Below are 21,418 nucleotides of genomic sequence, written 5' to 3'. Positions count from 1 at the left end.
CATAATTTTAAATATTCGCTTCACTGCTGAAAATATTTGCAAATATGTAAACCACGATTTTCCAATTCATCACAGGGCTTGGTCGCATACTTTATACGTCATACTCCTTCAGCCAATAGAAATTCGCCGAGGTGTTTAAAACCCTAAAAGCTCAAACCAATGTTAAAATAGGGGTGCATCTTTTTGTATTTGTACTGTATTATGCTAAACACACCCGAGGTAAGGTACATAAGCAGCCAAAGTTAAACTAACACAATCATTTAAGTATGACCATACAATTGTTTAAAACGAACAATATTGTGTCGTTAATTATGTTTTCACGGTGCCTTTATTTCGAACACTGAATCGTAGACTTGGACTCGCCTCGTGTCAAAGTTGACTGGGACTGCGCTGTCACGTCTTTGTTGCCGCTGTAGCTCTTTAAATGTTCTGAGTAAAAGAGCAGTATATATGGGAAAATAACATCTTCCCCGTCGAAGAATCTGTAAAAAACACACTGCGTAGGTATGTATTTCACATGTTACCACTCGACTACTTTTCCTTTCAATTCTATTATAGACACGAAATCATTCATCCGTGCTAGCTTAGTTGTAGTAGCAAGCTAGCTGTTGGCTAATATTAGCCATAGTTGTGTCTCTTCTATAGAGTTTCTCTAATAAATGCAGTTTATATCGACGACTAGTAAACCTACGTGGTTCGAAAGTAGAATATTGTATTCAGTTGTTCACCACAACGCCAGCTTTACATTGTGGATCAACATTGTTAGGTTAGCCATTATAGAAGAATTGTGTGTTTAACTTTTAAGAAGTGTGTGTTTATAAATCCGGGTATGTGCAGTAACTTTACATTTTGTTTTATTGTTTCACCATTGTCGTAACTTATCATTTCTTATTTTTGTTCTTGGTTTTTTTTTTCTTTTTTTTTTTTTTTTTTAACTTTTTTTGCGTTCAGTGCGGTGGCCGCAGGAGCAAAAGCCCAGCAAGGTCTAAAACCAAAACCACCATAACACAAATGCGACTGGAAAATTCTACAACTTAAAAATGTTGGGTCACATACACGACTCACAATCAAAAAATGCTAAAAAAAAAAAAAAACATGCTGCAAAAATCCACACAAAAGTTAAAAAAACAACTGCATGAGAGAAATGCTGCAAGTCCCTGGTGGCCACCGTAGTTCTGTTTCACACCTACATTGCCATTAATCTGAATGTGTCAAAATGCATGTTGATTTATTGAACAAAATTAAAGGCCCAAAAGATGGACGATAGGCTGAATGGTTCCTTGCCTGTCGGGTCCTCGGAGTATCTCCAGCAGTGGTGAGTTTTCACATGAGTGTATGTATGCAAACCTTCAAGTGTGATGAACATTGAAAGCATGTGCACCATGTACATTGTTTGTGAAAATGTTTTTATTTTTTATTTTTTTAATTTAAGTTTGAGATTTAACCTTGTTTCACTGACACTGTAAGATTTGTTCAATATAATTACCAGGAAATGTGTTGCCTAATGTGTCAATACTCCCTCCTCCAATTTTTTTTTGCCATGCCTCAGGATTCAGTCTACTCAGCAGTTCCAAGCTCTCCAAGCCCAGTACTCTGCCTTCAACCATCAGTCTCACTACCCAGAGACACAGAACGGAGCAACATCTGCACCTCCCATGGTTAACCCTCAACCCATGATGGAGCAGCCAGAGCCTGCCAACCTAACCAAACGTAATTTTATCCTCACAGTGTAGGCGCGTTTCCACCAAGTTCTACAACTCACTTCAGTTCACTTCCGAAATGAATGTTATTGAATTATTTCTGTACTTCTGCATTTAAAGAAATACCAATATGTTGTTGCTTAGTATATATTCAAAAAGATCATTATAACCAATTTGTTCATACTGTATAACATTTTTGTTGCAGCCCCGGCCAAAAAGAGAGGCAGACAAGCTCAGGCCAAGGAACCAGGCGCACCTAAACCACCAAAAGTCCCAAAGACCCCAAAGCCCCCAAAGGCACCGAAGCCCCCAAAGGACCCAAATGCTCCCAAGGCCAAACCAGGCCCGAAGCCCAAGAAGAACGTTGAGGGTCAGGCTGACGGAAAGCAGGAGAAGATTGATGAGAGCTTCAAGAAGGTGAAGCGGAAAGTGGACCGTTTCAAAGGAATGTCTGAGGAGGAAGTCATGAAAAAAACCCTCCCCGACCTGTTGGAGCCCAATCTGGACTATGTCATCGTAAGCAGTTTGTGTTGACGTGTTTTAAAAGTGGTGACCAGCAGCACAAAACATTGTACATTTGCTTCCTTACAGATTGGCATCAATCCAGGGTTGATGGCAGCTTACATTGGACGCTGGTTTCCTGGTCCTGGAAATCATTTTTGTAAGTTTTGTTGGATGGTGTTGGTCTGCCCGAAACGCGCGCTATTGATTAGCCAGCTACTGTAAATTGTTTTTATTTTCCGTCCCAACACTGTTTTTGCAGATGAAATAAACCCTGTATGAAGTCACGTTACCATCGTGCCACACACTGAGATAGCTAGCCCTCCACATGGCTCAGGTTATGTTAGAAAAGTACATTCAGCTTAAATTGACCCATTTGTGCTAGGTTAATTTAACCTTGTCTCTACGCTCCATTGGGGAGGAGATGATAGAACATATAAGATGTGTTATTTTGGTATGTACTATAAGTGCCGCATTACAACGGATACATTATTACATATGGTTAGCCGCGCTTTCTGTCTGTCTTTTACATATTGTTTTCCTTCTCTTTCGTTGCCTTGTCCCGTTCTCTTATCACTTCAATCTTCCCACAGCATTCACTTCCTACTTTGTTCTCAGCGTGGGTGATTTGACATAAGCGATTCCTCAAGGAATTTTTTAATCGGGCTACTCAAATTATTCGAGGAATCGTTGCGCCCATAATTAGTATTTATGTGACAATTTAGTTTTATTTGATAGCCAAAGTTTTTTTTTATTATTTTGTGTGATTTGGTGTTGCCACAAAAGACCCTAATGAAGACTTGCATGTTTAGGCTCCTTTTGTTGGCCAAAAAGATCAACTGCCTGCTCTTATTTTTTTAGGGAAGTGTCTCTTCCTGTCTGGGTTTACAGAAGAGCAGCTCAACCACATGCATGACACCACTTTGCCGGGCAAGTACAAAATGGGCTTCACCAACATGGTTGCCAGGGCGACGCCAGGGAGCAAAGACCTCTCAAGGTAGTCCTTACTTGTTTGTTTTATTGAAAATGTTATTATGTTGGTTATGCAGTATGTTCGTTGACAAGATGTTTATTTGTCATTACAGCAAAGAGCTGCGTGAAGGAGGCAAAATTCTTGTGGAGAAGCTAAAGAACTACAAACCTCTCATTGCCGTTTTCAATGGCAAATGTAAGCATTGCTAACCTGTGGCTGTAGAAACAGTTCCATTGAGATGTCATGTTTTTTTCCCCCTCCCTCCTCACAGGCATATATGAAATGTTTTGTCGAGAACTATTTGGTAAAAAACCAAAGAAACTTGACTTTGGTTTGCAGCCACACAAGATCCCTGACTGTGAAGTGGTGAGTAAACATCTTTTAGCCATCAGTTTGATACTCACAGCAATTATGTGCACACAATAGTCCTCTTTTCACCAGATACGACTTCTCCAAAATGGCGTGTCATTATTTTGCAGTTCAAGCTAATTTTTAAGGCATACAACAAATTCAACTCTTATTCCTTCAATCAGTTCATATCTAACAAGCTTAAAAGGCAGTCTGCCTTTTAGCCTTAAAATTAATAAGGAAACTGTGATGTGTTTTGTCATAATAGCAAAATGCTAATAGGTCATGCAATAATGTCACTTTCATTACTTTAAAATATGTTATTTTATTTCAATTCAAAGTACATTTATGGTGGTGTAAGGAGTACATCATTGTACATTAAAGACAAATGAAATGGGACATTGTGTGTCGGCATCAATCAAAAGTCAGCAAAATCCTGTAAATTTCAATGCAAAGTCAAGAAAGCAGTCCTGAAATGTCTTGTCCCTTGCTCGCAGGCTCTGTACCTGATGCCCTCATCCAGCGCTCGCTGTGCTCAGTTCCCTCGCGCTCAGGACAAAGTACACTTTTACATCAAGCTGAGGGAGCTCAGAGATGAGCTACGGGGCGCACTCAGGCCCAGAGAGATCGAGGAGGTCAACTACTCCTTTGACCTGAAGCTGGCCAAAGGTATGAATGATGATGATGATGCTGGTGAGATGCTGTGTTTACTTGACACGTCTGTGTGTGTCCACAGAGGATGCCAAGAGGCTCGCCATCAAGGAGGAGCAGTACGATCCAGGCTATGAGGACGCATATGGTGGAGCATACGTGGAGCCAGGAGCTGAAGGAGGCCAGAGTCAGGCCAACGGACACTGTTCCTTCTCACCAAGTGAAAACTCAGGTAAGCACACACACACACACAGGTCAATCTGACATCTTGTTTGAGCCATTTAAATGCAGTAAAAACACAGAAACGATACTCGAACTTTGACCTAAATCATCCTTGGCAGAAGTAAGGATGCAGTAATATTGTTGTAACCTCACATTTGTGTGTCCCCTTCTCACCCTACCCAGCAGAGCGAGCACAGGAGGCAAGCACATCGCAAAGTTCAGAAGGCCAACTTCCAGATAGGCAATGGATGTCGCAGTCGTTCGCCGATGGGTCAGATGTCAGCGGAGGAGCGGGAGGCGATGGCTCATGAGAAGGAGACGTGAGGCCACGATGTCCTCCTCCCATCTTGAAAATAATAATCATTAGCGGACATGCTCCACTCTTAGACTTTTGTAGGTGTTTTGCAGAATCTTTTTTTTCTGCACTCATTTTAGATTTTTGTTTTGTTCTTGTGCCATGATCTTCACGGCCATCGTTTTTACCGACCTCAAATCAGGGACAACGACTTTTTGACTGTCCTTTTTTAAACTGTTCATTTGCTGGTGAAAAGGAAAACTAATTCAGTTGGGGGCAGCACATTACTTGAAACAGCTACCTTCCCTTTCATCATTGTTTGAATTCACACTCGTACGTACACCTATACCATTTTGATTACACAAGTACTGCCCAGTACCCGGATGGTGAGTGTGCAGCGATGGACCCGAACCACCCTCCATCATAGCCACTGGAAGGGGAGGGATTAACTTGAGTGGTTGCAATTGGATAAATATTGCAGTGGTCACGTGCTTATATGGGACGGCAATACACTGTCAAATTGGCGCACTTGGGAACTAAGTACACAGTGTAAACGGTATACTTATAGAAGGGTACCGATGGAGGTATTCTAATTTACACAGTACTACACTGTCAAAATTGGTACACATAGGAACCAAGTATGCAGTGTACACGGTATAGTTAAGGTGGTGAAGTGTAAGTACGGTAGTGTGCAAATTAAAACCCTTAGCTGTCGACTGCATGGACAAACCATTTGAGACATACAGGAAGTGCAGCTTAAACAGCCGCTATTCTTCTGGAAATACTTTCTACAAGATTTTGGAGTGTGTCTACTTGTGACGAGTTATTTTTTTTCAACCAAGCACTCGTCAAGCCTCACATTGATTTTCAATGATCTCCCACTGACAGAAATACTGCACAGTGATGCAGTAAGAGTGAGCGTGGAGGAGTGCTGCTCACTTTTAAGAAGCTATGCTGTTACACGGACTAAATCCTGATGTGACTGGTCTTTTTAAAATGTGCATCCACTATGACTATCACTATCCTGGTGTCGCTATCACGGATTCCACCGTGAATTACCTCAGCAGCCTTTTGCCATGAAATATAGTTTACTCTTTTAGCAATTTTAGAATTTTTTTTTATGTCCTTGAAAATGACACACAAGGAATTTGAAGTTTGTCTATTAAAATGTCCTGATGGTGCTTTTTCTACACGGTAGTGGTTCGTTTTATTTTTCAGCTGATTTCATTCACTTGGGTGTGTTTTTTATTTAAAAAAAACACCAACATGAAGGTATGCACATACCTTGTCATGGTCGCCACTGTGCAATGAGGTTGGTGGTGGTCACCAGCAGGCTGTCAATGACGCTGCAAGTTAGTGGATTCTTTCATATGTATATGAAAATAATTGATTTTTTAGCAACAATCACTAAATACTGGAAATCTTTCCCGTATGTATTTTAGTGTATAGATAAATACCTGGACTACAGCCTGGTATTTCATCTGTTACAATGTTACAACACCACAAATATTTGTCATTACCTCTTTATGAAGAAGTAGATCAGCTCTGCAGTCAACATGAGTGGAGTCAGCAGACAGATCCAAGTTCTGAGTGGATGGGTTCTACCAGTACTGATGTGACCCGTGTCCCTGCACGCTGCACACAGCACTGCCAATACACAGAAGAAAACATTTGACTGAGACAACTGATTTTATTGGATTTAAAATAATGTGTTTTAACCCTTTCTAGTCCAGAGAAGTATTTGTTTTACGTACGATTGTGTTTGGAGTTATTGAGTTAGATAAAGTGAGACCTCTTTTGAAGCTAAGTGGAAGGTTCGCTGTGTGTTTCTGCTCCAGCCCCTGGAGATTTCCATCAGCTGTCTTTGGACTGTCCATCTTGGCCTGTGAGGAAGATGTTTCAGGCAGACCTGGAACACAAAGACAATGTTGACATGTACTGTTTAAGGAAGTCACCGGTGCTGATGAGGCTCATGACCTTCTTGTCTCAGGAAATGAAGAGCATCCACATAGCCACTGCGGCAGATGTCAGCCAACTCCTGTCCGTAAACATTTATTTGTGTTGGTTGTCTACAGCTGAAAGACTCCATGATTCCAGAACTACACCCACCTCGAGTGCAGGGGGAAGGAAGGATGTGCAGACGCGGTGCACGTTGTCCATGGTCACATGGATGCTGAGGTTAGCATAGTGCACGGACACGAAAGTGAAGGCGGCGTCTTTGGGGCAGATGTCACTCTCGCTGGAGAAGGGGGCCATGGTGATGGTGTTAGGCTGCTCGAACAGCGGCATGTTGTTACTCAAGGCACCGTCCATGAACAGCTGACACACACATCAATAAAAGGTCACAATTCAAGTGTCCTTAAACACCACCACCTACATACACATTATACAAATATATAATATATAATATAATGCCTGAGTCAACACTTTTGTCCCAATTAAATAATAAAACTCAATGAATGATAGAGGATTTTATTTTGCAATCATAAGCATAAGCTAACTCCGGTTTCCTCCCACCTCACAGCTAGGAGACCAGGGTTCAATTCCACTCTTGGCCATCTCTGTGTGGAGTTTGCATGTTCTCCCCGTGCATGCGTGGGTTTTCTCCGGGTACTCCGGTTTCCTCCCACATTCCAAAAACATGCTAGGTTAATTGGCGACTCCAAATTGTCCATAGGTATGAATGTGAGTGTGAATGGTTGTGTGTCTATATGTGCCCTGTGATTGGCTGGCGATCAGTCCAGGGTGTACCCTGCGACTTTTGTGAGGAAAAAGCGGTAGAAAATGAATGAATGAAGCATAAGCTATTCCCGAATCCAAAAGAGGTATTATCTATTATCAGGTATTATTTATTGTTCAGATTACCTAGATAAACAACAAGACGTTTGTCAGGCACTGAATACTGTATCTATATACACACAGTATATACTATATTTCGTATATTTTTTTCCAGGATGTCCATGTCTCTGTAGGCTCACCTCTCCACGATATGAAGGCGGGATGAAGCCACAGTAAATGGGGAAGAAGCAGCTGCACATCAGCACCTGCAAACATGAAGCACACAAGGATGGATCCAACACAAGCATGGCGCCAAGGATGAACACAAAGATGGACATTAAGAAACAAGGACGTCAGAGGTGGCCAACATAAGGAGTGAGAGAGCGAAGTGGACCTGGATGAGCTCGTCCCTGCTGTCAAACTGAGACACCAGGACGTTCTTCCCGTCGGATATTCTGGTGAGGGACACGCAGAGCCTCCCTGAGGCCCGCAGGTGAGCGTCTTCTGGAAGCTTCTCACTCAGGGAGTGTCGCAGCGTCCGCAGGAGGCTGAAGGTCGGGTGGAAGACACTCAAACGGTGTCTTCTGGCCTCCTTAGCCATGCTCAACACGTCCACACACAAGTGTTCTGAGGATGGATGGACAGTTTTACAGTTTATCAAACCATTCACACATGAAAATATTCAACTCAGGTTATCTATTTTTGATATTATAAAAATTCTAACATCACAATTTTCTCCATTTTGAAGAATTTACGCCTTTTTTTCAAACTTTCCATGCAGCATTTCCGCATTCAGATGTCATTTCCTGGTGTGTTGTTGATGTCTTTGTGTTATGAAATAGGACATGGTCCATATCGCTTCCTTTGGACTTGAACCTCACACTGGAATGTCTTCCCTGTTATGAACTCAGCAGTGAACCTTTCAAACGGTCCTATTTTCCCACAAAGGACACAGCAGCACATACAGTAAATGAAAAATGTTCCATGCATAACAACATCCTGACAATGAACAGTTATTATTGAGTGAGGTTAAAGGTCACTCCTCACCAACAGGAAGCCCGACGGTCAGCGCCGCGGCCACAAGGCATCCCGACGATGCGCCGCAGATTCTGGAAGCACCGTGAACGAGATGGGGCGCTCGCTCCAAGATGCAAGTCAACGCTCCCAGGTAGTAGACGCTCCTGAAGCCGCAGCCGGCCAAAGAGATGTTCCACTCTTCATCCCGTCTGCTCTCACGCGCCATCAAGAAGAACAAGCACCAATGATGATGACTGATCTTCTCCGCAGGATTTGGTCAACATCTGCTGTTCTCTTTTGAGGCCGCCGTGTGGTGTTGCGCAACCTACAAGGTCAGTTTACTACCACTATTTTCATAACACACTCATCTCGTTTAACCCTTCACTGGACTTCCACTGACATGCTGTGTTTTTTTTTTGTTATGTTATGATTTAGATTTCATTCCATTCAATCTATTTATGTAGCACCAAATCACAACAGTAATCTCATGGCACCTTACACATGAAGGTCACACTCATAAATAAAAAAAAAACAACTAACTGAATCCCCACATAAGCAAGCATTTAGCAACGGAGGCAAGGAAAAACTCCCTGTGGGGGAGAAACATTGTACAGAACCCAGGGTCTGTGGGGCGGACGTCTGCCTCGACCGCTTGGATTGAGATAGAAAAATAGAGTGGAAGAATAAATGGCCAGAAATCTCTATCTTAGTCTTTCTCTTAGGAGTGTCTCTGATACATATCAGCAAATTAGGGCTCAGTTGCAAATGTATGTTTTGGCAAAAAGTGCCTATAATGCCCGATAACTAAAAGAGATACCTGCCCTTCGACTTCTGAAAATTCAAGGAGTGGCAAGTTAGTGTATATGTGCAGGATCAGGCAAAATGATGTGACACATTTGTAGGTTAAATAAAAGGCAAGTAAAGTAAAAAAACAAAAATGTGTTCTATTCGAAAAGTCCATATAATGCCATTTAGCTTTGTTTCGTAGGTTAAATAAAAGGCAAATAAAGTAAAGAAACATTCATTTTCTACCGCTTTTCCTCACAGGGGTCGCGGGGGGTGCTGGAGCCTATCCCAGCTGTCTTCGGGCGAGAGGCGGGGTACACCCTGGACTGGTGGCCAGCCAATCACAGGGCACATATAGACAAACAACCATTCACACTCACATTCATACCTATGGACAATTTGGAGTCGCCAATTAACCTAGCATGTTTTTGGAATGTGGGAGGAAACCGGAGTACCTGGAGAAAACCCACGCATGCACGGGGAGAACATGCAAGCTCCACACAGAGATGGCCGAGAGTGGAATTGAACCCTGGTCTCCTAGCAGTGAGGTCTGCGTGGGTTTTTCTCTGAAAACATGCTAGGTTAATTGGCGACTCCAAATTGTCCATAGGTATGAATGTGAGTGTGAATGGTTGTTTGTCCATATGTGCCCTGTGATTGGCTGGCCACCAGTCCAGTCCTCTCACCCAAAGACAGCTGGGATGGGCTCCAGCACCCCCGCGACCCTCATGAGGATAAGCGGTAGAAAATGAATGAATGTATGAATGAATGAAAATAAAATGTAAGTACAAGATTTTCTTTTCCAGTACCATATCATTTTCTTTCATTATTGTTGACCTTTCCTCTGCTCTAGTGGAGGGCTATAAGTTTAAAAGGGTAGAGTTGCCTTACGACACTTTCATAACATGTTTATCTTACAACCCACTGCAGGTGGGAGGGGGTGAGAGGGTGGGTCGGATTCACACTGCCTGAAAAAAATCCTCTTCCTCTTCCACTGTCACCTGACAACCACTCCGGGATGTTTCCTATTGAGTAAAACTGTTAAAGCAGGGGTCTCAAACACGCGGCCCGTGGGCCAAATGTGGCCCGCAGGATACTAGTTTGAGGCCCCCGCCTTGATATGAAAGTTTAATGTTTGTGCGACCTGCGCAAGTTTGATATGTATGCTGTATGGTATTATGTACCCAGAAAAAATTATTACGTTTGATAAATGTTCATGTTAAAGGTTAAATAACTGTTAATAGTTATCCTCCCTATCGGTGTGGAAGTGGTACGTTTTTGGCTATTTAAGTTTAAAGGAAATAACTTGAAGGCTACCGTTTAGGTCGCTAGCTCTCTAGTTTGCGAGTTAGCATGTGTCTCAAGACCCTGCAGTTGCACAATATGTTGTAAATAAAAAAAGTATAAATGTGACTTTTGTCGTGTTTTGTCATGTCTACAGGGCTCTAATAATGCTTTGTTAATTTTAATCTGAAAAAAATAATTTGTCTACCGACCAACTGTATGTGGTTTCTTTATTTTTAATTATTTGCCGTTTTATTATTATTATTATATTTATTTATTACTGATTGATTGTTTTCTTTATTCTTGATCTTATTTTGTGCAGAAAAATAAAAATTAAGATATTTGAGAACAGTGGAACGTTTTATCAGAGCTTTTCTTGTAGAAAATCGGAACCAAAGCAAAGTTTATTCATTTTTCTGTTTTTAATAAATGCGTTTTTTTTTTTTTTGGAAAACCTGATGTGGCCCAGCCTTGCCCAGACCCTAGCTCCAGCGGCCCCCAGGTAAATTGAGTTTGAGACCCCTGTGTCAATCAAAAGTCAACATGATTATCTTTTTGTCTCATTAGCTGGTGTACCTAATAAAACGTCCACTGATGGTTTAACTTTGATTTATTCTCATGAGTTAATCCATGAATTAACTTCCTTTCAAATATCATAATGTCATCTCACTTCCTGAGGTAGGAGTCGGTGGGGGCGTGAGGGGCATGTGGTCCGTGTCACTGGGTGAGAGGCCACACGTAGGCGTGGTCTTGCCGTCATCCGGGATGTGGAACAAGTTGAGACCCGCCGGCAGGCTGGAGCATCTGCGCATGAGCGGCGGCGCGCTGTGACATCGCAGAGTGTTAAAACACTGAAGCCACCTTCATCACGCCGTCTTTCATACCCTTCATCCTCATCATCCGTCAGCCATGCTCTCTTGTAGAAACCTCCCGCCAGACTGGAGAACCAACTCACATCTTTGCGCACGTCAGGCAGCCAGTGCAGAAGTCTGCAACATCGGTATTTGGATCAATATAGTCCAACCTTCGGAGGGGCGTCATGAAAGCACACACAAAGTCGGCTTGTACGACTACGTAATCACATAATGACCACGCTATCTTGACTCAAGATTGTTTTTTGGAGATTTGGAGATTGTCTCACCTTTGGGCCAGCGAGAAGGCGGGTTCTAGCGACTTGGTGCTGGGGAGCCACAGGATGGAGGTCACCTTGTCAGACACGTGAGACAGCAGCCCACCAGCAGGGTGTCTTTCCCTGCAGGCGGCACACAACACTGACGGGACATGTTTATATTTACCAAGTCTGGCCTGTGGGGAATCTATTAAAGTGTACCTGTTACCTTTCCTAAGATTCAGAGGAAGGTTCTCGATGAAGTCATGGTTCTGCCACCAGTCCTGGTCCTCACCGGTCTCCAGACCTTCCATGGGTGACGATGGAGGTGTAAGAGGCTCCAGACTCCCTTCGGGAGATTCGCAGTTGATCAGATCTGTGCAGAGGGTGACAATGGAGATGCAAAAAAACAGATTTCCATCCTACTAAAGGTCATTTTGCCCTTACTGTTGTCTTGCAAGAAGCGGAGAGCGTCCATGCAGCCATTGTGGCAGATCTCAGCCATCACCTTCAAGACATGTGCATGTACTTGTTTAAATGAGTAGACCATCTGTCTTCCAAAAAGTAATACTGAAATATTTATATACTCTAAAAAGTAATTCAGAGTATCTGTTGACACCACTTGATTTAATACATAAATGCAATGTATAAAATGTAATTAATTGATTTAGATAAACTTTCTAAGTTGCTAACTTTATTTTTTAAGTTATGTTCAAATAATAATGTTGGCTATTACATGAACTTTAGCATGTCATATACACTCAAATTTTATTGGTGGTTAGCTTAAAACAAAATTCAAGTTGTCATGGCTTAATAAAATTAGCTTGGTAACATAATACACACACACACATAACTTGTCATAACTAAGAAAGACTAATGGAAATTGTTGCGTTGATTTTTTTTTTGTTGAGGCTAAACATTTATTTTTTGAGTGTACTTTTTTAAATTTTGTATTGGTTTGGGTCCATTTTCTGGATAGCGTTCAACATGGCGTGAATGTCATTGTGTTATTAATACATCTAACTGTGTTCTTGTGTATTTTTAATGAAAAACGTCCTTGTTAGCATTGAATTAGCTAGCTATGAAAATGGGAACTGCAAGTCAGCTTTGTCACCGATTGATGATTTCATCAGCAATTGACTCTCAAAAACTTTAACGCAAAAATACATCGGACATGAAAAATGTTCCATTTAAATTTTGCTGAATTTGTTGCATCAACTGGGGTGGCACGGCGTGGGAGTGGTTAGCGCGCAGACCTCACAGCTAGGAGACTGGGGTTCAATTCCCACCCTCGGCCATCTCTGTGTGGAGTTTGCATGTTCTCCCCGTGCATGTGTGGGTTTTCTCCGGGTACTCCGGTTTCCTCCCACATTCCAAATTGTCCATAGGTATGAATGTGAGTGTGAAGGGTTGTTTGTCTATATGTGCCCTGTGATTGGCTGGCGACCAGTCCAGAGTGTACCCCGCCTCTCACCCGAAGACAGCTGGGATAGGCTCCAGCACCCCCCGCGACCCTCGTGAGGAAAAAGCGGTAGAAAATGAATGAATGAAAAATATAACGCTTGCATTCTTACATTTGTCTGTATGCGATTAATATGTATGCTGTATGCTTTAGGTTCTCACCTCTGGCTCTGGCGGGAAGAAGGTGCTGGTGACCCTGTACATGTTCTCGGAGGTGACCTGGATGCTGACGTTGTTGAAGCGCACCTCGTGGAAGTTGAGCGTGCTCCCCCGTGGGCAGATGTCGCTCTCGCCGGCGTATGCGGATACGGTGATGGTGTTCCTGTTGTGGCAGCGGGGGAGGTTGTCGCTGGCTGCGCCGTCCACATAATGCTGCATAATGCAAATGGATTTGAGTCAATCTATTTCTTACGCTCACCTGCAGGCCATGAGAAATAGTGCGGGTGTGTGCGAATGACAAGTATAGGATGACAATCAGTGTGTCTTTAATGGAATACCTTTGTATTGCATGCCAAATTTGACAGTGTAGTGCTGTAAATGATGATTACAATATTTACCCACGTTTTGTCTCCTTTTAATGCTGGAACCACTCAACAGAGCATTTGGATCGCACAAAAGTGTGCAAATTGAGCCATTCAGACACATTTTCTACCGCTTTTTCCTCACGAGGGTCGCGGAGGGGTGCTGGAGCCTATCCCAGCTGTCTTGGGGTGAGAGGCAGGGTACACCCTGGACTGGTCGCCAGCCAATCACAGGGCACATATAGACAAACAACCATTCACACTCACATTCATACCTATGGACAATTTGGAGTCGCCAATTAACCTAGCATGTTTTTGGAATGTGGGAGGAAACCGGAGTACCCGGAGAAAACCCACGCATGCACGGAGAGAACATGCAAACTCCACACAGAGATGGCCGAGGATGGAATTGAACCCTGGTCTCCTAGCTGTGAGGTCTGCGTGCTAACCACTCGTCCACCGTGCCGCCCCACATGTTCTTCTTTCTTGACTTGAATTCTGGAGTGCTGCATGCAAATAAAAGAGCCATGAGTGTCCTGAAAACTCACCACTCCACGGAAGGTGGGAGGAATGACTCCACAGTAGAATGGAACGAAGCAGCTGCAAAGAAGCGCCTATGAAGGAGTCAGATTGCGACATGAAGTAACACTATGAATCAAAACGGGTGGCGTGATGTTCTTAGAAAAAATACACTATTCTTCCTATTAACACAGGAAATTACACAAAATCTATTCGTATCATTTCTCACTCCGAACATAATATGCATTAGGTACACTTTGACAACACAAGCATTGGTTGGCAGCAAAGCCTCTCACCTGAATGAGCTCATCTCGACTGTCAAAGTCAGACACCAGAACATTCTTACCATCTCGCACTCGAGTCAGCGAGATGCAAAGTTTCCCAGAAGCCCGTAGGTGAGCGTCTTGAGGCAGGCCGGCCTGCAGGGAGTCTTTGACCAGCTGCAGCAGGTTGTAAGATGGATGCAGAGGACCAAGCTTGTGCTTCCTGGCCTCTTTTGCCATGAACATCAGATCAGCACAACATTTCTCTACAGGAAGTAAAAACAAAGCACATTACACACTACAGTACAGTATATAGAGTACTGCACAATAGCAGTTGTCACCAAACTTTGTGAGACCAAGACCCCTGGTCATGGCCATGAGTCTGCGCAAGAAAATGACACATTTTTGCCAAGATTTTGGCTCTTTAAGGCTGTGGTCTTAAACTTTTGACGGACAGCCTATTTCACTTTAATGCTTATTCATTCATTCATTCATTTTCTACCGCTTTTTCCTCACGAGGGTCGCGGGGGATGCTGCAGCCTATCCCAGCTGTTTTCGGGCGAGAGGCGGGGTACAGCCTGGACTGGTCGCCAGACAATCACAGGGCACATATAGACAAACAACCATTCACACTCACATTCATACCTATGGACAATTTGGAGTCACCAATTAACCTAGCATGTTTTTCGTAATGTGGGAGGAAACCGGAGTACCCGGAGAAAACCTACGGGGAGAAGATGCAAACTCCACACAGACATGGCCGAAGGTGGAATTGAACCCTGGCTCCAAGCTGTGAGGTCTGCACGCTAACCATTAGTCCACCGTGCCGCTCCTTAAGATCATTTGTAATGAAAACAAATACAAATACAAACACATACATATATATCATGAATTACATTAAATCATTCATTTATATTATATTTGTATTTTCAGTGGTTAGCGCACAGGCCTCACAGCCAGGAGACCAGAGTTCAATTCTACCCTCGGCCATCTCTGTGTGGAGTTTGCATGTTTTCCCAATGCACGCTTGGGTTTTCTCCGGTTTCCTCCCACATTCCAAAAACATGCTAGGTTAATTGGCGACTCCAAATTGTCCATAGGTATGAATGTGAGTGTGAATGGTTGTTTGTCTATATGTGCCCTGTGATTGGCTGGCCACCAGTCCAGGGTGTACCCTGCCTCTCACCCAAAGACAGCTGGGGTAGGCTCCAGCACCCTCGTGAGGAAAAAGCGGTAGAAAATGAATGAATGAAGCATAAGCTATTACCGAATACAAAAGAGCACCTAAAAGTGCAGGTATTATTTATTGTTCCTATTACCCAGATAAACAACAAGACCTTTGCGAGGCACTGAACCTTGTATCTATATACACACAGTATATACTCTATTTTGTATATTTTTATCCATGTTGACAACTTCATGAATGTGTAAGTGAAAGAGATCAGGTGGAGTGAGTTTAGAAGTTGAATCCGTCTCACCCAGAGGGACTCCTGTGGTGAGAACAGCCGCCATCAAGGCCCCTGCAGAGGCTCCGTAAATTTTCGAAGCATTGTGGATGAAAGCCGGGAACCGACGAAGAAGACAATTGCTGGCGCCCACGTAATAAATGCCCATAAAACCACAGCCTGCGAACGAGATGCTCCACTCCTTTTGCTTCAAGCTGAACATCCTTGCCTTGTCTTCATGCATGTCAGACTACATGCATATAACATGCAACATGAGCTACACGTATCACCTGTGTGAGTGTTGGCATCCAAAGGTGAGCGGATAACGATGACGTCACACTGGTGCTCCTCTGTTTGGCAGGGGTGGGCGATACTGCACATTATGGTATGGATCCGATACCAATCAAATGCAGGTTCGGTATTGCCAATACTAACACTTTTTATACTGGAGTGATTTTGCCTTATAATCAGAATAAACACACGTAGCAAAGATTTAGGCGAACAAAATATTTTCAAACAATTAACCATATACAAATACAATACATTAAGAATGAAATAATAGTATCGATAATAGTATCGATTCGATACTGACAGTATCCTTGGTAATGATGATGATATCAATGTTTACATCAATAGTCCACCTCCACTGATTAGTCAAGAGCGGTCATGTGACTGTTGAACCCAACCACCAATATGACCCTTGGCCGAACCAGTTCCGCGTCGAGTGCATTCGGTTAGACTCGGACAATAATTCGAGTCTAATTCCAGTCTAGGGATCAAATACAAAGGTTTTGTTTTTTTAACGAAAATATGAGCATTCCGGTGGTGGACTTCAGCGCGTGCAGCCTCACAGTTGAGGATATTTCCCGCGCAGATTTGGACCACCTGAGCCGAGACATAAGGACAGCCTTTACCGATGTGGGCTTCGTCTTCCTGGACAACACTGGCATTACTCAGGCGGAGGTGAGACTCACATAAAGATAAAGATAAAGAACAATGTCGCAGAAATGATGGTGGAAAGTTAAAGCCACTCCTCTTTCTCTTCTCCAGCTGTTAAAGTTCAGTCGGTATAATTTTCTTTTCTGGAAGTAAGTTTACATGAAGTAAAACGCACTTAATGTAATGTAAATGTCAGCATTGTGTATGAAAAGTTGGCTATAGCGTGAAGCATAATACCTACAAACAAACAAACAAACGAATGTTTATTTGTTTAAATGTTTATGTATGTATAATGTACTTCCGCGTTGGCGACCGAATGAGAACTACGGTGGCTGCGAAAGTTAAAAAAGGCTTAATTGTTTCTTGCATGGGCACACTGAGGTCCGTTAATTATAGGTAGCCAACCGGCCATCTAGATACTGTATTTCAGAGGTATTAACTGATTGACACCCCTACGTGAGTAATGGTCTCACCTTGGCCATTCCAACGAATATTTTATATTTTATTATTGACGTGTGACAGTGAAAATGTAAACCTGCATGCCTTTTTCTGAGGTTGTAGTTATAGAAGTAAGATATCTGTGCAGGTGGATGCTGTCATGGACGCTTCCAGGAGGTTCTTCCTGCAGCCAGACCACATGAAGCGCCCATTGAGTAGGAAAACCTTCCCAAACTGTGCTAACCACGGATGGGTAGCTCTGGAAACTGAAAGGTGTTTTATCCCCCCTTTTTCTTGAGCCAATTACCTTTGTATAATTTATTTTTTTGTATGTTTACTAATTTACCCTACATTGAGGAACATCACTTCTACATTTTCACCATTCAACAATCTGAAAAGGAGTAGGAAGGACAGCTTATTTAATCCTACCATTTGTCCATTCTGATATTTAATTCACACCATTTGTTTTACATATCGACAATAATTAATGTGCTCCTAATTGATCAGTAAGCTTGTTTCTGTGTTTCAGGTTGAATCCACAAAAGCCAGGAGACTTGAAAGAGGCATTTAACATGTCTTCACTACATCCTGATATAGTAAGTCCCACAGACAGACCCCTACTATATGTTGTATCTATTTTGGCTGAAAGTACACGTTTCTTTTGTATGCATCAACTTCACTAATAAAGCCACTCAATAAAATGTTCCTCATTGATCACAATGTCATTTTTTAAAAACTCCATCAGGCCAAAAGTTCTAGAAATGTTCAGTTTGACTATCTGTTTATTAGAAGTGGCCTTCCCCTGAGATTGTGGCGGGATTCCAGGAGAGCCAGACGGCTTTTTTTCAACGTTGCAAAAAGCTGAGCCTACGCATTTTGAAGGTGATGGCCCACAGTTTGGATCTAGACCCTGACGTGTTCCTGAGTGGTCACCGCCTCATTGGAAGTATGTGTGGGTCTTTTCTATCAGGAATTAGTCATTTTAGTTAACTCCGGTCTTGAAACATCGCATGTGTCTCATTGTAGCTGATGAAAACGGCACAACCCTGCGTTCGCTGTACTACCCTCCGGTCAACAGAGAGCTGGCCAAGGATGGTCAGCTGAGATGTGGAGAGCATTCTGATTATGGAAGCATCACCTTGTTGTTCCAGAGTTCTGAAGGTCTGCAGGTAAGGAAACCTCTCTGAAAACATGCACTCACAGACCCTAAACTATGTTAGCAAACTAACAGAAGTTGAAATAATGTCTTCCATGGTATAATCCGAAAGCCATTCTTAAGTGTATAAAAAAATTCTACTTTATCAACCCTGAATGAAGGCATTATCTGAAATGACTATTTAGTCAACGCAGTTGTGCCCAACTTGACAAATACAGTGAAGAAAATAAGTATTTGAACACCCTGCTATTTTGCTATTTCTCCCACTTAGAAATCATGGAGGGGTCTGAAATTTTCATCGTAGGTGCATGTCCACTGTGAGAGAGATAAACTAAAAAGAAAAATCCAGAAATCACAATGCATGATTTTTTAACAATTTATTTGTGTGATACAGCTGCTAATAAGTATTTGAACACCTGAGAAAATGAATGTTAATATTTGGTACAGTAGCCTTTGTTTGCTATTACAGAGGTCAAACGTTTCCTGTAGTTTTTCACCAGGTTTGCACACACTGCAGGAGGGATCTTGGCCCACTCCTCCACACAGATCTTCTCTAGATCAGTCAGGTTTCTGGGCTGTCGCTGAGAAACACGGAGTTTGAGCTCCCTCCAAAGATTTTCGATTGGGTTCAGGTCTGGAGACTGGCTGGGCCATGCTAGAACCTTGATATGCTTCTTACGGAGCCACTCCTTGGTTTTCCTGGCTGTGTGCTTCGGGTCGTTGTCGTGTTGGAAGACCCAGCCACGACCCATCTTCAATGCTCTGACAGAGGGAAGGAGGTTGTTCCCCAAAATCTCACAATACACGGCCCCAGTCATCCTCTCTTTAATGCAGTGCACTCGTCCTGTCCCATGTGCAGAAAAACACCCCCAAAGCATGATGCTACCACCCCCATGCTTCACAGTAGGGATGGTGTTCTTCGGATTGTACTCTTCATTCTTCTTCCTCCAAACACGCTTATTGGAATTATGACCAAAAAGTTCTATTTTGGTCTCATCTGACCATAAAACTTTCTCCCATGACTCCTCTGTATCATCCAAATGGTCATATGCAAACTTAAGACGGGCCTTGACATGTGCTGGTTTAAGCAGGGGAACCTTTCGTGCCATGCATGATTTCACATCATGACGTCTTAGTGTATTACCTACAGTAACCTTGGAAACGGTGGTCCCAGCTCTTTTCAGGTCATTGACCAAGTCCTGTCGTGTAGTTCTGGGCTGATTCCTCACCTTTCTTAGAATCATTGAGACCCCACGAGGTGATATCTTGCATGGGGCTCCACTCCGATTGAGATTGACCGTCATGTTTAGCTTCTTCCATTTTCTAATGATAGCTCCAACAGTGGACCTTTTTTCACCAAGCTGCTTGGTAATTGCTCCGTAGCCCTTTCCAGCCTTGTGGAGGTGTACAATTTTGTCTCTGGTGTCTTTGGACAGCTCTTTGGTCTTCGCCATGTTACAAGTTAAAGTCTTACTGATTGTATGGGGTGGACAGGTGTCTTTATGCAGCTAACGACCTCAAACAGGTGCATCTGATTCAGGATGATACATGGAGTGCAGGTGGACTTCTAATGGGCAGACTAACAGGTCTTTCAGGGTCAGAATTCTAGATGATACACAGGTGTTCAAATACTTATTTGCAGCTGTATCACACAAATAAATTGTTAAAAAATCATGCATTGTGATTTCTGGATTTTTCTTTTTAGTTTATCTCTCTCACAGTGGACATGCACCTACGATGAAAATTTCAGACCCCTCCATGATTTCTAAGTGGGAGAAATAGCAAAATAGCAGGGTGTTCAAATACTTATTTTCTTCACTGTAACACTGATCACCAATGAGAAAATCTTTAATGTGCACCATCAACCTTCAGGTGCGTCAACGTTCCGGTGAGTTTATCTGTGCCCCTTGTGTCCCCGGGGCGGTTCTCGTGAACATCGCTGACCTGATGCAGCGCTGGACTAGTGACCGCTTTGTCTCTGTGGTGAGCACACTGCCTTTTCTATATTTATGTGTGGATGTTGTTACAAAAATGACTTGGTAGCCTCAAAACACATGTGGGCACAACACAAAATGCCTACTTTTGTTGAAAATATGTAAACAAAGTCTGTTTATGGGGACCGTGGCAATATTACCAGAGAACTCTACACTCCTCATTCACTGTTCAATTTGTCCATCAGCTCCACAGAGTTTTGCTGCCCCCTGCTGGCGACTCTAGCACACGGCAGTCTCTGGCTTTCTTTGTCCAGCCAGACGACGAGGCCGTCATCACTTGCATCGACGGCTCCAACAAGTACCCCCCAGTCCAAGGGGGTACCTACCTCACAGAGCGGTTTAATGACTCCTATGGCCAGGCCTGAACCCCCCCCCCCCCCACACACCCACACTACCCACAGCCAGCCCCCATCCTCACCTTGGGGGTATATAATAATAATAATAATAATAATACATTTTATTTAAAAGCGCCTTTCAGGACACCCAAGGTCGCTGTACAGTAGATAAAAACACCAAGATAAAAGACAACATACAATAAATAAGAACATACAATAAATAGGGGGAGGGGGGCATGTGAAGCAGTTAAAGAGAATAGGCAAGTTTGAACAGATGAGTTTTGAGTTTGGATTTGAAGATGGGAAGGGTGGCAGAGTTACGGAGGTCTGGTGGCAATGAGTTCCAGAGCAGAGCTTTCAGCCGCTCTGCTCCCCATAGTGCTAAGACGTGCAGAGGGAACAGTGAGATGAAGGGGCGCGGAAGATCTGAGGGAACGGGATGGCTTGAGAATGTGGATGAGGTCAGAGAGGTTAGGGGGGGCAAGGTTATGGATAGACTTGTAGGTGAACACAAGGATTTAGTAGGTGATTCTTTGAGTCAAAGGGAGCCAGTGGAGTTGCTGAAGGATGATGGGGGTGATGTGGTGGGATGAGGGGGTTCTGGTGATGATCCGGGCAGTAGTTTATGGAGGGATTTTTGAGGGAGGCCGAAGAGGAGAGCGTTACAATAGTCGATGCGGGAAG

At 43.2% G+C, this 21,418-nt stretch overlaps 4 protein-coding genes across 6 annotated transcripts; 2 read left to right on the top strand and 2 right to left on the bottom strand.

Annotated features, from left to right (window-relative positions):
- Positions 1-376: 376 nt before the first annotated feature.
- On the top strand, positions 377-5,880 carry LOC131131232 (G/T mismatch-specific thymine DNA glycosylase-like). Of its 3 annotated transcripts, XM_058075724.2 has the most exons (11): positions 377-504; positions 1,248-1,315; positions 1,550-1,710; positions 1,906-2,216; positions 2,292-2,361; positions 3,063-3,198; positions 3,287-3,369; positions 3,446-3,540; positions 4,020-4,191; positions 4,259-4,405; positions 4,579-5,880. In XM_058075724.2, the coding sequence occupies exons 2-11, from the start codon at positions 1,257-1,259 to the stop codon at positions 4,704-4,706; spliced, it is 1,362 nt and encodes a 453-aa protein (XP_057931707.2). In that variant the 5' UTR covers positions 377-504; positions 1,248-1,256; the 3' UTR covers positions 4,707-5,880. The 3 variants fall into 3 exon arrangements, with proteins under 3 accessions (XP_057931707.2, XP_057931710.2, XP_057931709.2); XM_058075727.2 differs by lacking the exon at positions 1,248-1,315; XM_058075726.2 differs by lacking the exon at positions 377-504 and having other exon boundaries at positions 512-1,315; positions 4,582-5,880.
- On the bottom strand, positions 4,416-8,817 carry LOC131131234 (patatin-like phospholipase domain-containing protein 2). The gene is made up of 9 exons (XM_058075731.2): positions 8,516-8,817; positions 7,863-8,095; positions 7,669-7,734; positions 6,800-7,009; positions 6,668-6,728; positions 6,483-6,599; positions 6,211-6,337; positions 5,975-6,024; positions 4,416-4,741 (listed from the first exon to the last, which is right to left on the bottom strand). The coding sequence occupies exons 1-8, from the start codon at positions 8,709-8,711 to the stop codon at positions 5,979-5,981; spliced, it is 1,056 nt and encodes a 351-aa protein (XP_057931714.2). The 5' UTR covers positions 8,712-8,817; the 3' UTR covers positions 4,416-4,741; positions 5,975-5,978.
- Positions 8,818-10,865: 2,048 nt separating this feature from the next.
- LOC131131233 (patatin-like phospholipase domain-containing protein 2) lies at positions 10,866-16,853 on the bottom strand. Its single transcript, XM_058075729.2, has 9 exons — positions 15,906-16,853; positions 14,461-14,693; positions 14,194-14,259; positions 13,287-13,496; positions 12,111-12,171; positions 11,893-12,039; positions 11,697-11,826; positions 11,440-11,544; positions 10,866-11,380 (listed from the first exon to the last, which is right to left on the bottom strand). Exons 1-9 carry the CDS (start codon positions 16,114-16,116, stop codon positions 11,209-11,211), a joined length of 1,335 nt encoding a protein of 444 aa, XP_057931712.2. The 5' UTR covers positions 16,117-16,853; the 3' UTR covers positions 10,866-11,208.
- Positions 16,539-21,276, top strand: LOC131131235 (uncharacterized). The gene is made up of 7 exons (XM_058075732.2): positions 16,539-16,835; positions 17,398-17,522; positions 17,779-17,845; positions 18,039-18,195; positions 18,276-18,418; positions 20,278-20,388; positions 20,585-21,276. Exons 1-7 carry the CDS (start codon positions 16,683-16,685, stop codon positions 20,762-20,764), a joined length of 936 nt encoding a protein of 311 aa, XP_057931715.2. The 5' UTR covers positions 16,539-16,682; the 3' UTR covers positions 20,765-21,276.
- Positions 21,277-21,418: the final 142 nt, after the last annotated feature.

This window comes from Doryrhamphus excisus, linkage group LG1 (assembly GCF_037039965.1).
Source record: "Doryrhamphus excisus strain RoL-2023G ecotype Guam linkage group LG1, RoL_Dexc_Guam_v1.1, whole genome shotgun sequence".
Lineage (NCBI taxonomy): Eukaryota > Metazoa > Chordata > Actinopteri > Syngnathiformes > Syngnathidae > Doryrhamphus > Doryrhamphus excisus.
Note: the sequence above shows the minus strand (reverse complement) of the source record. Positions and strands in the feature narration are given on the sequence as shown.